The 16,699-nt window shown below is 35.9% G+C and overlaps 5 protein-coding genes across 5 annotated transcripts; all 5 read right to left on the bottom strand.

Annotated features, from left to right (window-relative positions):
• Positions 1-296: 296 nt before the first annotated feature.
• On the bottom strand, positions 297-4,334 carry LOC118434601 (calcium-dependent protein kinase 4-like). The gene is made up of 4 exons (XM_035848446.1): positions 2,957-4,334; positions 1,062-2,883; positions 573-968; positions 297-508 (listed from the first exon to the last, which is right to left on the bottom strand). Exons 1-2 carry the CDS (start codon positions 4,220-4,222, stop codon positions 2,188-2,190), a joined length of 1,962 nt encoding a protein of 653 aa, XP_035704339.1. The 5' UTR covers positions 4,223-4,334; the 3' UTR covers positions 297-508; positions 573-968; positions 1,062-2,187.
• Positions 402-1,194, bottom strand: LOC110844842 (vitelline membrane outer layer protein 1 homolog). The gene is made up of 3 exons (XM_022091143.2): positions 1,062-1,194; positions 573-968; positions 402-508 (listed from the first exon to the last, which is right to left on the bottom strand). The coding sequence occupies exons 1-3, from the start codon at positions 1,192-1,194 to the stop codon at positions 402-404; spliced, it is 636 nt and encodes a 211-aa protein (XP_021946835.1).
• A 3,411-nt stretch (positions 4,335-7,745) lies between the features above and the next one.
• On the bottom strand, positions 7,746-10,163 carry LOC110842849 (cytochrome P450 9e2). The gene is made up of 4 exons (XM_022088686.2): positions 9,174-10,163; positions 8,715-9,097; positions 8,391-8,642; positions 7,746-8,327 (listed from the first exon to the last, which is right to left on the bottom strand). Exons 1-4 carry the CDS (start codon positions 9,968-9,970, stop codon positions 8,155-8,157), a joined length of 1,605 nt encoding a protein of 534 aa, XP_021944378.1. The 5' UTR covers positions 9,971-10,163; the 3' UTR covers positions 7,746-8,154.
• A 602-nt stretch (positions 10,164-10,765) lies between these two features.
• LOC110842852 lies at positions 10,766-11,923 on the bottom strand. Its single transcript, XM_022088688.2, has 3 exons — positions 11,578-11,923; positions 11,151-11,475; positions 10,766-11,073 (listed from the first exon to the last, which is right to left on the bottom strand). Exons 1-3 carry the CDS (start codon positions 11,662-11,664, stop codon positions 10,934-10,936), a joined length of 552 nt encoding a protein of 183 aa, XP_021944380.1. The 5' UTR covers positions 11,665-11,923; the 3' UTR covers positions 10,766-10,933.
• A 453-nt stretch (positions 11,924-12,376) lies between these two features.
• Positions 12,377-16,592, bottom strand: LOC110843237 (thyroid hormone receptor beta-A). Its single transcript, XM_022089198.2, has 9 exons — positions 16,003-16,592; positions 15,857-15,936; positions 15,367-15,792; positions 15,101-15,284; positions 14,739-15,005; positions 13,499-14,665; positions 13,288-13,404; positions 12,947-13,200; positions 12,377-12,864 (listed from the first exon to the last, which is right to left on the bottom strand). The coding sequence occupies exons 1-6, from the start codon at positions 16,099-16,101 to the stop codon at positions 14,201-14,203; spliced, it is 1,521 nt and encodes a 506-aa protein (XP_021944890.2). The 5' UTR covers positions 16,102-16,592; the 3' UTR covers positions 12,377-12,864; positions 12,947-13,200; positions 13,288-13,404; positions 13,499-14,200.
• Between the last annotated feature and the right edge of the window lie 107 nt (positions 16,593-16,699).

The raw sequence follows: 16,699 nt of genomic DNA, 5'->3' as shown, positions 1-16,699 counted from the left end.
TCATTTCTATACTGTCCCTGATGATAACGGTGAAAAGGAAAATAATTTCAAACTTGCAATGAACTACAGTAGTAATTATACACTATGTAAAATGTTGATTGTGAAGAAAAATTGAATTGTGTGAAATTTTTATCAAGCAGAGTTGGTGAAACTATGAAATATCGCTTTCTAATAAAATAAATCAGTCGAGGTAACTGTATGCATGCATTTGAAAAAAACCATACACTGTACAAGGTTACGACTTGTATGAAAAGTTGGTACAAAATTTCATGAATACTTATTTGTATAACATCCTGTACATAAATGTAAATTATTTTTTATTCGTAAATATATCCAAATGTAACAGAATTAAAAAAATCATGAACCTAATCCTTAGTCTAAGGAGGCTATCCACAAATACTTTATATGACTCCATTCTGCTCCTTTTTTATCCCGTAGAATAGCAAATCCTCTTGAGAAAGATCGCAACATTGAACTCGTATGTTATTGAGGGAGGTGTCATCAACAGCTACAAGAAGGTCACAAATTCAGCTATTTTCAAAATGGCTAATATATTTACTTGACTGTCTTACTTATTCCTTGTCCATCTTGCACTTGTGTCTGCAACCCGCAGATGTACTCGTGACTATCGCAAATCCTAGGATTCGTCCATTCTCCCCAACGCTCACCTTCCAATTCAATAAATCCATTGGGACTGCCAGAACATAAAATGCGCAGATTATTCGTAGCCGTTTCATCAATTATTGCACCTCCTTCTTCCTCGACTCTGAGCATAAATCCGGTCATGAATCCATTTCCGTTACAGGAGTGGACTGTAGGTTTGTAAGATCCGAACTGGCCAACTTTGGAAGTAATGTTTCTCGTGACACCCCCACCAACCTGCCCACAAATGAGTTTTATCCCATTGAGACAAGTATCATCAATCAATCCACCACTCCATAGTTCTACTTTGATTTGGGCTGCAATCACTGCATTTTAGACATCAAATTTAGCGAATTAATGCGTTCTAGTAAATATTTATGTATATTTACATACCTATATTGACAAAAATTTATACTTACCTTTTGACCCTTCTGGGCAATACTCAAATTCGCCCCAGGTTCCCCAATTAGTTAGCTGTGGAGAAAGCAGGACTTGAGCAGCCCATGATTCTCGCAAGTAACATAGTAAAATTGTGTACAATAAAATTTTCATGACTTTTTGTAACACGTTGAAATTTATGATCAAATGTTCAATTTTCAATCTCTTGCTAGAATGGGATTCGCACAGCATGTGTAGTTTCACCTTTCATTCACCCTGATTTTATTTACATATGTAAATATATATCTGGAAATTCCATCCGTTGATAATTGTTTTGATAACCTGAGATTAAATCATTTATTAATTTGTGGCCATATTTTGATGAGTTGTCAACTTGAGGTGTGTCAGGCCATGATGGGTTTTAATAGTTATTGCGTAATTCGTATTATTATTCATTTATGTATGTAAATAATTAAATATGTATGTATATGAACGTATGTATGTATGTATGCATGTACTATACATATGTATTTATCATCGGCAAGACATTTATACATACAGCTAAAATTGAGATTACAATTAAAACTTGAAATATACTTTGGCTTGCTTTAAACCTACAATTCACTCTAAAGAGTCTACGAAAGTAGGAATCTTGCCTCCATCCTCACGCCAAGTTTGAGGTTTCTACGCCAATTTATAAAATTACTCATCCTTGCTTATTTATAAACATCGTTACATAATGTAGATGCATGAATGGAATCAGAGTACTTCTGCACACATATGTATGTGTAACAACAAAAGTATCGTAGAACTGTAATGCGATTTAACTCTAGCTTCTGCTACCTTACCAAAGAAAATCTATTGAGCAGAAATTTATTTCCTAAACTTTGACAACCTGATTATTTATTAAGATTTACAATCCATTGCATATAAACTGAAGTACATACATATATAATTCTATAGTGTACATTCCTAAATGTTTCATACATATGAAAATTTATAGGAAATTTAGTGTTAGCCAACAACCATTCGTGCATTTAATAAACGATAAAAGAAAATGATACGCACGGAACTCCCTCATTAATTTGTAACAAAGTAAAAGTTCTCAATGAATATCTGGTGTCCATGAATATTGATTTTTCTGCAGTTTTACATATAAGTGATTATTTATGTAATGTCCAACTTATTTTCTCCAGCATAAGACCAAATTCCATTTCTGCCCTTCTTAACCAATGTCGTCCAAGAATAGCTTGGGATTTCCAATAGTTTCCAAATTGAATCCAACATCGGTTTATGAACTTCCTTATTAAACCCTGGATTGGTCCATGGTCCAACGAAAATTGCATTTAAGCTGTTGTGGCGCAACAAAATGTCAAAATCTTTACCATGAATCCCTTTCACAGGTCCAAAAACACACCCAGATATTTCAAGATACTCAATGTTTTCGAAATATCTCTGAAACTCTGCAATAAAATCCTCTTCCACTTGACACATCCATATTTTTAATACTTTAACGGTTTTAAACGCGCTTGGAATTCTCCCGTCTAGGAAAATATTGACATATTTGAACGTAATGCTTTGAAGGGAGGAATCTTGTGGCAAATCCAAATCTATAATGCTGAATCCGGCCTTTGGCATTTCAGCAAGAAATTTAAAAACTTGCAGGCCATGAATGTTTCTTAGTAATTTTCGAAGGGTAGTTTGTTCAATGTTGACAGAGTACAATATCAGCTCACGGACCCATGTGCAATCACTGAAAGGATTTTCTACAATTTTCTGGTCGTGCAGGATGATTTGCTTATTGTAAACTGAGGCAGCGTTGGAAGTGGAATCCTCAACATTATGGATTTGATTATCACCCCGCTATAAACTTAGGAATAAATATTCGATTAAAGTTTTTGTAGAAATTTTTGTAATCAGGTTCATATTTTTTTACCAGTTTAATCAAATTCTTCTTTAATTCATCTATAAGTGGAAGGATTCCTGACAAGTTCATAACTTGAGTTTGTCCCCGAACATCTTGTATTTGAATATTTTCAATAGTCTCCGTAACTGCAGTCAGATCAGACTTAATAATTTCGAGAACAGAGATTTTGGAACTCGTGTCAGCTCTTGCTTCAAATTTAGGATAACTTAACGAAATACTGTTGGCAGGAGGGTCCACATCCGGAGCATTAAAGTCTCGGTTGATTAATTTTATAGCTGTTTCTGCATCTATTCTCTCATTTGCATCAAAAGCTATCATTTGTGCCACAATTTCTCTCTCTTCGATAAATGGGAGGAGTTGTAAATGCTTAATATCCCCTTGCTGAATATGCATCTCAAAAATGTCAAGTTTTTCCATATCATTTCTAAACGGGTGTAATAGTTCCAAGTAAATTAAGCCGACTGAGAAAATATCCGTTTTTGAAGTGTACGTTTCTATCGCATCTTCGTCTGAATTCCGCTTCATCATTTCTGGGCTCCTGTAGTACAAGCACCCTACTGGAACAGAAGTCAGAGACACGGGGTCGTCAATTGACGCTTTATTGAAGAGATGCTGACGTGATAGCCCGAAATCTCCAATCTTAACTTGTAGTTCTGTCCCGGTAGATAGAAAAATATTGCTCGGTTTTAAATCTCGGTGAATTATATTTTGTGCATGGATAAAGGCAAGCCCGCTTAAAATTTGTAATATTATTCGGTTTGCATCAATTACAGAAACTTGGTGGAGGTCACCGTAACCTTTATGATTGCGATTTTTAATCCATTCGCTTAATGTTGTATCACAGTATCCCATTTTTACGTACAGGTGTGTGTTCATTTCAGCCGAAGTGATTTCTGGATTTCCAGACGAGTCCATGGAGTACAAAATTTGCCTGCTAACGGTTGGATTTTCTTCATCTTTATTGTTGGAAAGTAACAAGGTTTCAAAGTAGTTTTTGAGAGGTCCCTCAATCCAGAAATCGTAGTATCGGACGACATATGGACTATCTCCAAGTTTGATTAGGATTTGAACTTCTCTAAGGATTTTTCTTATCGCTTCTTCCGCTGATTTAGGAGTTGGACGAGTTTTGGAAATGAAGCTACCAATGGAAATTCGTTTAATGGCGTAGCGAACTTTGTCGTATTTTCCTTGTGCTAAATAAACCTCACCAAACGAACCTTTATTTATAAATTCAATGCAACTTAAGTCCGTCCTGATGGACCAAGGTGATTCCATTATAAATGTACGTTAATTTTTGAAACAATTATTTAAGAATTACATATATGTATACTTGCAATTCTAAAATATTCCTGGTGGTGATCAGGCTTGACTTGTTTTTGTATTATTAATTGGCATACCCACTACTTATAATATTGCTAGTGCATATGTACATCGTGCATAGCCAGATCGTATGAATATGCATGGGTTGGACTTATACATACACATACGGGTTTTAATCTCACCTTATCTGGGAATAATTATCACTCGATATTTTGCTCAAGTTTTTGAGTAACAAGGCGCTTAGTGATGTTCACATGAATTAATTGAACAGAGGGTTAACTGCTACATAAATATTATATGTCAGATATAATTACAGGATTGTGTGTGTATAAAATCTATGCAATGTGTTTGGTTATATGTCCATTAATGAAATACATGTTCAAGAATTTTTAAGCTGCATTCAAAGCCCCCCAAAGCCTATTTAATTTGGTAGCACGTGTTGGTAGCATTTTCTTAGGTTAAGGTACCACAAGAGGTTGAATATTTCAATTTTTTATGGACTTAGCAACATGATTTTTTAGAGAACTTGAGTCAAGACATGAAGTACAGCTCCGCATAGAAACAAGGGCATTGGGGTATTTTTAAGAGCTCCCCGAGATGGAGGGGGAGGACTTTGAGGTCATAATGGTTGTTATTTGGAGTCGTTATATATTTCTGCAGGGTGTATAATCGGTTTGTGGGCTCATTTGTGTCGGGTAATGAGATGTGAACCATTTTTGTCCTCAGAAACATAAAATAATAGGGAGGGGCAAGTGTAGAAATACTATTTCGAAAAGTATGGAGGACAATATGGAAATGAGACCCATTATGCTCCCCATATACAACTATTTCGCACGATATGGGAATCGTCGCACATTTGTGCTCCGGATGGTTTTGACGCTAGGACGTTTTAAAAAAAATCATCACGTTCGACTATTTTGGCTATAAATACTTAAGTATAAGCAACAGCAGAAGGGGACATTTACCAAAATTTAGAGCAGTATATTTTTTACAAAATTTGTATTTGAACCAAATTTCTACCTACTATAATTTCTGAGAAAATTACAATCAAAGTGAGTGGTATAATTCCTTGCCAACTCTCTTGTGGTACCTTAAGGCCAAAGAAAATTGGTAGGAAATTTCGTGTTAGCTAACAGCCGTGTGGGCATTATTAGCTAGTAAACAATAAAAAAATAACACGCATGGAACTTGCTCGTTAATTTGTAACAAAGTAAAAGTTCTCCATGAATATCTAGTTTTGCACACTCTGCTTGGACAAGCGATCAATTTAAAAAAAGTTGTAAGTACATTCTGCATTGTTCGAAGAGTATTATGTACATAGTTTGAACTGCATTCATGTTTTATTCCGCATTTTATGAAAGATTTCAAAAATCGGATAAATGCATATATAGTGTGCTCGTCTCACGGAATTCATGGGTCACGTAGTCCACAATCTGGCGTAACTTCAGAATGCGCATCGAAACATCATCATTATTCGTCTTCATATTCTTATGTTTCAGGCCAATTTTTGTGTATTGTTACATCTTAAAATTGTATTCTAGCCTGTTTGAAGGATGTGTCCTTAATATTTTAAGCAACTTTGAAAACAAATATATTAATAATTTGCATGTTGTGAGTGCATCACTTTTACTTATTTCGATAAATTCTTCCACGTTTATTACTAAATTTCCTCTAAGTGGTTCACCGAAGAGGAAGAAAATCACGACCAAAATTGGGTGTCCGTGTTCCGTCGTGTTCATCGACACGTTCGTCCTTCCTGGATATTCTGACTTGGACATTTTACTGGACGGCATTACCTACAATAATTTGGACCCAAGCTTCGTAATTTTATTGACAAAATCTGATGTGACAAAGTTTCAAACGCTGTATAATCGCCACTCGTATTGCTTGACATCAAAATTCTTGTTGTTACACCCTGTCACAGGATTCTACCACCTTTGCAGACACTGTTCTCTTCAAGTCCCACTAATTTCTAGAACCGAAATAACGATACTAAAATTCTACGAAACTCAAAAAAGGGTCGAGTCAAAGCTGAAACAAAGCGCAAGCTGGATTTATCACACTTTTTCGCACATAGTACCCAAAAATCCAAAATATTTGTCGTGCTCTTACTATTACTACGGCTTAGATACCTCAGTATTCGAGTGCGTCGCCTACGTCCTCAGTTCTCATCTCAACTACTCACTCGCACCAAGATATCCAGGACATCGCCCCCTTTCCCAAGTCGTTTTTGGAGAGCCTTCAGGCAAATCATTCAATCGAGCTAGGTTTCTAGATCCTTCAGTCCAGAAACATGTGTGGTTCAACTACGCCTGTTCATATAATCAATATGTCCTCGTCATGTATTCGGCGAAAGGTCAATTTAACTTTTTAAAGTTATTTCAACCCATGGATTCCTGGCTGTGGATCGGACTGGTTGTTTCGTACCCTTTGGTGGGGGTATTAATATGGGCTGTCGGATGCAACACGTGTGACATAAAATATACCACTACCTCCATATTCAACTCGTTATTCCTCACATTCGCCATCCTTATGGAACAGTCCCTTATTTTCAGCAAAACGTTACGAAACAACAAAACCACGATGGTTCTTTTATCCTCGTGGATTTTATCCTCCTTCATAATTTCCACTTGCTACAAAGGCGACCTTTTCTCACACCTCACGATGGAAACACCACCCCCAACTCCGAACAGTTTTGAAGCAGTTGCCAACAGCAGTATCATGATTGCGACAAGCACAAAGCATTTCTACATGGGACAACCTTACTCAACTTTAAAAGATTATGTGCTTGCTGATTTAACCTATGGAGAAAGTTACTCTCAGTTTTATGCAAAATTTCGGCATTACGCGAAATTATTGAAGGGAAAAATCCATACAGTTGTGCAAAATATGAGCACCAATAAACCAGTGGACACGGATTGGGGGTTGATTCATATGCCTCAAGTTTTTGCAACGGCGAGCACAAAGAGAGATTCGGACTTGATGAAAGTGCTGGTTAGTAGACATACAGATTATTTCATTCAGGAGAAAAAAATTGGGCCGAATCCTTACTTGAGTAGGATGCCGTGGTATGGGATTAAGAATGAGTATACGGAAATGTTGGTGACAACATTGGGACAACTTTACGAGTCTGGCATTTACTCGAGATGGCTTGCAAATTATGATAAGAAAATGATGATTGATGCACTGCGGAAGGGGGACAAAGTTATGAACGTAAGCAGTCTGAATTACTATTTGTTGCTTGTGATGAAAGGAGAGGGTGTTATTAAGCAAGCTGATGGTGCAGGATTTGTGAAAGTGGAAAGCGTGCAGATTTGTTTTGCATTGTATGCAGTGGGTGTTGTTGTGGGGGTTGTTTTCATCCTAGTGGAAGCACTACGTGGCTATAAACGTTCGTCGGATGAGGTGTCAATATGGGAAATTTAAATTTGACAAAGGCAACGGAATAAATAAATGCACAATTAAAATCCTTCACTGGTACATTTTTGACTTTCTTAAGCATCAATAAATTTGGCAATGTTTTGATTAATACACAATTGCTGTAACTAAGTATGTTTAAGGCTTTCTGATGGAATTGTATGTTCGGTTTATAAATAAAATTACAAGTGAATATCGACTGAAAATATTTTTTATATAAGATATTTTAATTAATACTTAATAAAACTTCACACGAACGTCATGCATATACTAAATAATAAGTAATAGTTTTGGGTTTATACTGTATGCTTTAATGGAAAAGGGTCAACCCTGTGAGCAATTACCTGCATAATTACCATGTATTACTTATATCATACTTTATCATAGAAATTCGGAATTAAAAATTTCACTGCATAATCTTAGAATCATGTCTTTCATTAATCCACTGGCAACTTTCCTTCGTGTAGATTTCAGTTATGATTTCTCGGATTGAATCTCAACTCCAAATCGGCAATCGGCCGATTTAATCCCACTTTGGTATCAATTTGGACTGGGATCGGTGTTTTTTCAGTAGGCTCAATTTGGAAATAGTATGCAAAATAGGCGATTGCGACCTTTGCTTCAATTAGGGCGAATCTCATTCCTAAAGGAACATTTAGGTACATATAAATAAATTTCCTTTATTCACAATTTTTATTTATTTTACCAATGCAATTTCGTGGCCCCATCCCAAACGGCAGATAAGAATAAGGGTGCCGTTTCGCCTTATTCTCTGGAGTGAACCGTTCCGGGTCAAATTTCTCTGGCTCTGGGTAGATCCTTGGATCCATATGAATCCCTTGGACAGAGACGGAAACGATCATATCTTGCGGGACGATAACATCAGATCCTGGTATTTTATACTCTTTCACACATCTCCGTTCCAATCGGTTGGCTGGTGGATATCGACGTAAGATTTCTAAATGTTCCAAAGACAAGATTTGTATAAAAAAGTTGAAAGGATCTGGGCATACGAATTCTGAATAACTACCTGAAATGAACATGTCCATGTACTCCAATCTGCTCACCGTCTCATAGTCAATTTCCCCGTCACTTTCCTCCATCGAAGCTTTCACTTCATTGTAAAGCTTCTCCTGAACATCTGGATGGGCAGCCATGAGATATGCGGCGAAATTAAGGAGAGCTCCCACGGTGTCGAAACCAGCAACGAAAAAGATAAAACTTTGCGCGAGGGTGAGATTGTCAGTAAAAATTTGTTTGCTGTTGACCGTTTTTCTGGAACCATCGTCCTTGAGGATGGCTTCTTTCTCAAACGTGTCCAACTCTTCGTCCCCTGTCTCCGATTTCAATTCTCCTGCTCTGGCTTCGACCATGAGTTGGAGAAAGTCGTTGCGTTTCTCTCCAGTCGTTTCTCTGTGCAGCATTTAAACAATGACAGTCATGGAATTAATTACATGCATATACGAATACATATATCTTAAATTCTCACCTGTTCTTTAAAGCACCGTGCAAAATACTGGAAAAGAAATCCGTCACGTCCTTATCGAAAATTCTCAGCCCAATTACATTGCAAATTTTGGGGACAACTATGAATGCCATATTTTTAACAAATCTCCACACCGTAATGTTCGAGATACGATTTGCCATTTTGAGGAAGTCAGAGTTACTATCTTTAAGCGCATTCGTATCCATTCCGAAGGCCGTGGCTCCTATGACATCGACCGTGAAGCGGTTAACGACCTCTTGAATATTAACGCGATGACCATTACTCGCGTCTAGTGGGTAATCTTGAACACATTTCACAAAACCTTGCCCACATTTGTTAAATTGTTCAAACATTCGCTTCATCTTTCCCGTGGTGAAACTAGGACTTAACACGGATCGGACATCTTTCCATTTTTGACCTTCGAGAATGACCAACATTTCTGTGAAGATGGGCTCATTGCCAAACTTTACTCTGCGACGGTCCACAAAATAATCGAAATCTTTGACGAGGATTTGTTTAATGAGGTCCAGATCTACGATCATTAAGGATGGCGTACGAAATTCCATAAGGCCTCCATATCTGCAGTTTGGATCGGCTGAGATTTTTTCATGGTAGGCTTGGTCCATGCCAAATACTGTTTTCTTTTTGGTGATAAGATCCCATAACGAGCCCACTTCGGAAGGAAGGACAACTTTGACGCCACGCTTCGGCCAGTATGAGTTGTTCCCTTGGGGATAAATTTTGAAAAGATAGTAGAGCAAGGCGACGGTCGCTATGATCAGACCGAGAATGTCCCACATTTTGAAATATTAATTAGTGACAATTTTATACTATGTCTATTTTTAGTTTACATTGAAAGTGTATTATTTCATAAAACTGAAAACTATTCACGGTCTCAACAGACTGATATGGACTATGGAGTTAGAACTACAAAACATTGCTTTTATTTATTTTAGAGGGATGTATGTATAACAAGTTGAGTATGTAGATTACTGCACAAATAGCATGTTATGCATATGTGCATATTACAGAATGATGAGGTTATTTGGCACATCTCGCATCTCTAGCCAGGGATTGGATGAATGCAACGTTTTATAAAGTGTTTTTTGTTCAAAATTTATTAGTGAAGGTTACGTGTACTATACAATAAGGCAGAATGCCATGACATTGGCTGTTGACCATACGTATTTGTACGTATTTGCGTACATTAATACTTTGGCCATGAAACGATGAAGGACTGGACAACTCCAATGCAATGCATGTATTATCTATTTTAACTTTAACATAAGTATTCAACAATATGTTTATGTAGCTTACCAAGCGTAAACGCAGATTTATCCTGTCTATATGTGCATATAAACCGAAGTTACGAAAGAAATCGTTAGCAATCGTTATTTTGTACACATTTTATGTACACAAAACTAATTTAATTCCCCTTCACACATATGTATGTTGTATGTATGTATCTGACATATCTATGAAACTCTGAAATTTGCAAGTAAACCATTGATACTGTTGAATAAAACTTTGCCTAAATTTATTAACCGATTTATAGAAATTATGAATTTAATTATCATTATGAAAGCAATACCATATGTATATGATGACATTATTACATTTATTCAACAACCTTGTTTTACATATTTACAATAGCTAACCATTCATTTAAGCAATAATGCACTAAAAGCAAATGTTACTTAATAGTTAATACCATCAATTACCACTACATTAAAAAATTATTTTGTTCGTCAAGATTTCATGCCTCACTCTGTCTTCCGCTTTAAAAATTGATTGTACAACATTACTTCCGCGCACGCCAAAGTCGCCAGCCCAATCCCGACACTGGCTGCGGGTAAAACTCCACCAAACGGTTTCCTGAGCAAAAATCCTGCAAGCAGTGCGCCTACACAATACAAAAATTACAGTTAATCATCATTATCTTAATTTGCATATGCATTAAAATAAATGTAAGTATCCCACCATCCAATGCAATATAGTCCCACTTGGTTTGTCCCCAATTATAGGAAATTCTGTACGCTCTGTCCTCAATCCCCACCTTCTCCAAGGAGTAATGCCTCTCCGCGGCTGTCAACCCCATCAAAACCCCACCCACAGCGGCGCCACGAAATGCAATTTTGCCCACGGATGCCAAAATTCGCCCCCTCCTTCTCGCTATGGCGAATGGAACCGCGCCCACGAGGGCGAGCGTCGCACCGGCGAAGACACCGCGGAGCGTGATGTGTTGGGCTAATCGCCATGGGTGCGATTCTGGATAAAGCCAAAATGACTCGTATTTCTGTTGGAGCTACAAAAATTAATAATGGGGACCGAGTTAAGTAATTTTAAATCATGAGAAATAGTGAACCATATTTCAATTAAATTAACAAAACAATTATGTATATTTTACAAAAGACTTATTCTTATCCACGAATGGCTTTTCTTCTGCTGACTCTGGTACAGTTTGAGTCTCCTTTGATGATGGTGAGAGTGCCATGTTATTATTATGTGTTTTAATTTTTTAATAAGGTTGATTTTAAGTTATAAATGTGAAATGTAAGCTCGAAACAATGGACAAAAACTGGTGATTGTGATGCTTTTTATTGCATCTTTTATTCACATATGTAGTATCGTAACAAGAGGTTTACTGGTGCATATGTTTGCTTTACTTAATTATATATTTCAGGACAAATATTATACGAATTGACTGCCCAATATCTTGCTAAGTTTCATCATATATCCTCCACTTCATGTCATGTGGCATTTGAAGGACAACACACATTTACCTTGTTTCACTATATGTAGCTAACCCGGGTTTTTGCCCAACTTTTGTTGTGTTTGTGTGTCATGTTGAATGTAATGTTGAATGATCATAAAAAACTGATATGATCTCTGGCAGAGATTCTTTGCTCAATTCTCAAAAAAACATTTTTCATATCTAAAGCTGCGTTTATACTTCATGATTGAACGATAACTTTCTTATTTTTCAATGTTATAGAAATAAGAAAATTATCTTGAAATCATGAAGTATAAATAATTCATGAAAAATATTGTCAAACAACAGTCGAAATAAATTTGAGTGCATTTTCATGAAAACTTATTGACGTCCTCGATATCTTGGAAATCGAAATACTCGATTCTCCGCACTTAAAATGACCATGAATGTATGTACATATATGTTCCGTTTCATCATTTAATGAATTTGTCGGTATCGAAATAATGATTTATTCAAAATCAATTTATAAATATTACACTGTCAAATTAAGGTTTCCACCATTACTTACTGCTATCAAATGCTGTATGAAATATCCAATCTGATTCATGCGTCAGGCTCATAAGTTTAAGATGAAGAGCAATAGAGCGAACATTCTCCTTAGCAGCCGAGCTTATCAAATATAGTCCCCTCCTTAACATTTCTTTTACCAGAAATTGGGCGCATTTGGTTCCGTACCCTTTCCTTCGGTGTGGCAGTGATGTGACTAAGGGTCCCAACATACCATGACTTGAAAGCATCCCAGCAGTTACAAGCTCTCCTTGGTGATAAACGCCGGCAGAAATATTGTTTGAAATCATTTTCCTTAATCCAGCCTCACTCCGGGCGTAGGTCCAATTCTTCATCATGAATGAGGTGCCCTGGTCAATGTCAAGATTTCTTACGCATATACCGTCTTCCTCCCCATCGGCATCCTCTTGATTTCTGAGTGAAAGTTACAAAACTTAGAAATATGGATACCAAATATTTTATCAGGATATTTTTAATCGTATTTTCAAGTATTTACAGTAGTTCCTTAAATTCGAGGCTAGCTACTATCTTCGGATCCACCCAGTAAGAATTGGTTGGCGCTAATTGTACTGTGTTCCCAAAGGTGAAAGATCCGATGTCCAAAATGGTGCTGGATAATGATCGTTCAATACCCACGAACATGTAGGATCCCTTCCAATTTATTATTTTCGTAGATCTCAACGCCTCTTTTATTTTTGAGTCAGCTACAAATCCGTCCGGTATCGACGTACTAATATTCTGACCGAAATCCTGTAGTAGATTTATTTGGATATATGCAATTACTTATTAATTTATAATGCGTATCATAATGCGTGTTCATAATTTTGAAATTATTACCAATGTCTCAATTATAATTAAAAGTAATGCATTTGAAGTCAAGTCCCCGTTCAATGTGAAACATTTCGTACTTTGTTCTGCTTCAAGGTTGTCTAGTGTGCGAACTATGTTATACATCTGTAAAAATGAGGTCAAAATGTGCTGATTTACTTTCTTGTTTCATATAAAACTAATTGATCTTATGCCTTATTTACATATTTGCTACACTTACACCTCCAGATTGGGGAATTCTGTGTTTCAAAATGTCAGTCAAAATGGAATAATCTTGTGGCATAACTAGTTTAAATGGTTCTGATAATTCTTCGGCAGTGTCCATTCTTCCGATCAATTAATATAAATGAAGAATATCTTGCTTTATTCTGAAATGTTATCTTAATGTACTTATGTAATTATGATGGAATGAATTTCCAGACTCCTGACTGTTTTACTCGTATGAATTATTTGATCCAATTTCGGCAACTGAATTATCATTGTCTTATTTACAAGACATATATAGATAACTTATCCTCAGGCATGAAATGAGCAGCAGATCAAAATTTATCAGTTTCAGCTACAAACATTAAAGGTTGTTGACACACATTGTGTGTGGGAACGAAGCTTGTGTAGATAATTTTCAAGAGAAAATATTTAAACAAAAAACTGCAACCTGCATCGAAATTTGCATAACAAATTGAACGTTACATGCTACATTTGCCGTATCTTTAATTAATCAAATAAATATTCCACATATGCATTTTTACCAATAATCGATGTACAGAATAAATTACTGACGCCATCATACACATTCATCATAATTATTTTATAAGCGTTATAAATTGTAAATACAATGATTCAACCTTTGTTATGTATACATAGGTAAATATGTAAATTCATGTATACACCAAACTATTTACATACTTGTTCTATCCGGATCTCAATTATTATTAACCAAGGTATCTAAGGGGTTCATCAAAAGTTGCGGCATTCTTCGCATAAAGGCTTTTTCGACGCCGATATGCGGTCCAGATGAAAAGTACTTTGGTTTAATTATGGTTTCACCAGTAATATTGGCAAACGACCGGATCAGTTGAAAAATGGAAGAACTTTCTGCCTCTTCCGGACTTGGAGTCCCTTCATCAAAATACGATTTTCTCTCAGGTGGGGATTTGATGGCTGGGTTTGTAGCTGGTGGAATTGGTGTTGGTGAGGTGTCTGAATTCTGCTTTCTCCTTTCAGAAGATGAAATGACATCCTCATTTTTAGACTGATTTGACTTTGTTGTATTTTGCAATTTCCAAAGATGTTGATGCATTTTATCGACTTGAGCCTCGGTCAGATTCAATGGAAGTCCTTGATGGAGCTGCCCCACAAGGCAAAGTTCTGCGAGCTGAGAGATGAGCTGGACGAAAGTCAATAAATTAGGTTAATGTTGCATTGCTCACAAATTTTGTGTTTATTTATAAAATTCTCACCCTCGGAAAAATTTGTCTCCCCCTTGCTATACCATACTTTGATATTAAATATTTTTGCAACAATTCTGCATATACTTCTTGAGCAGAGTTAATTTTTTGTCGATCATCAAACACTGACTCCTCAGATCCACCAGAGTCTGAAAATATGACTAGTGGAATAAGTAGCATTATACTATTCTCGTCAGGAGCTATGTTTTTAATTCTCGAGTAAAGTTGTATGTGCATTTCAAACAAGTCTGATGGGAAGAGATGTGCTACTTCGTCCAACTGGAAATGTCACAAAATAATAATTTATTCAATTTATGCAAATAAATACACAAATTATATACAAATTTCCACATTATAAATAATTTGTGACATACCCCTAGTTCTGGGTAATTTTCTGGGTAATTTTCATCCAAACGAAATAGTGTATTACTTTCTATATGATATGTGGCCGCACTTCTTAAAAGTATTATTTGAAGGACTGAATTCTTCAACAAATTTGTTTGATCGATTAATGAAAGATTATTAAATTCAGAAATCATCCTCGCAAAGTAGACGAATCTATGTCAATATTTTTAAAATATTGCAATAGTGTCACCAAACAAGTATTTAAAATAAAATGGATTTAATTAAATGACCTCACCTCCTAATTGCCGTCGATAATATTCCAATAATTAAAATCCTAGATTTTGTATTGGTTAAAACCTCGTTTTGACCACGACATGGAAAATTGTAGGGAATTGCTTCACACGATTTTTCATAAATCCTTGAAAGATTTTCAATTTTCATCAAATCTTCATCAGATATTCTAAACTGAGGGGAAATTGCTTTTTCTGTCCGTGGCTCAGGAGTACATGAACGGGTCAATTTGTCATCTTTTTTGTCTGGTTTATTGGTTTTCTTGGCATGATCTGACACCACCCACCGGACATCCATCCCAATTTGTAGACATTTGTAGAATCGACAGGTTTTGCATTTCTTTCTCGAAACTTTGTCGATTGAACAGTTTCCTTTGTATTTACACGAGCTGATTTTTGAGTTGGGCTTTAACCTTTGAAGTACGAAATGCCTGCAGATTGATATTAATTAATTTTAATTTAATCATTAATGAAATTAATGAAATCTTGAAATGCCTGAAAAAAGATTTGCAACAATGACAAGACATTCCACCGTAGTTACAGGATTTTGCTTGCTCTCCACAAACATGACAAGACTGCAAAATTGTAAATAATCCTCGTGAATAATCAAATTTCTAAGTCAAAATTCGAAATCAAAATACCTTTTGTCCTCCAACTGCTCTTCTTCCATATTTTGGTTTATTTTCAGGCACAGAATATCGATTTTCTGGTGTCACCATCATTTCTATTCGTGTCGCCATTATTTCCTAGCTTTTTTGCAGCATGCAGCCTAGGAACTTGCACAAGTTTGTTTTCTCTTGTCAATTTGTAATATTAACGACAAAATTAAGCAGAAAGAATAAAATCTAAACCAGATTTTGTTAAATCTTCATAATAACCTTAGAAATGTAATGCGAAAAGAATAAGACTATCCCATATGAAATGAAAGCCATGACCAAGGTCTGCAAGAAGAAAACTTATGGTAACAAAAAGCTGGTTGACCTTCTCATACATAATTTGCAACTAACTTTGTTAAAGAAGCCAAAAAACTACAGACTCGTGTAACTACATACGTACGTATACGCATATACATAACAATGTTTTGCTGGTTTATCGCATAAGTAATATTTTGTGGTCACTGAAGCAAACCTCAAAAATGGGAAATGATTTAAATACGCATAATGCCAAATTTTAGACTTTCGTTTCAAATTTTTTACAATATTACCTAGTAATTAATCCAATCGTTTAAATGATTAATTACTTAACACCTTTGATAACATTAAAATTTGACTAACGCTGATTATGCTAATTTATAAATATGTAAATAATGGAGAAAATGTGCTGCATATCTTTAAAAAA

The sequence above is a fragment of the Folsomia candida genome, unplaced genomic scaffold, assembly GCF_002217175.1.
Source record: "Folsomia candida strain VU population unplaced genomic scaffold, ASM221717v1 Fcan01_Sc002, whole genome shotgun sequence".
Classification (NCBI taxonomy): domain Eukaryota; kingdom Metazoa; phylum Arthropoda; class Collembola; order Entomobryomorpha; family Isotomidae; genus Folsomia; species Folsomia candida.
Note: the sequence above shows the minus strand (reverse complement) of the source record. Positions and strands in the feature narration are given on the sequence as shown.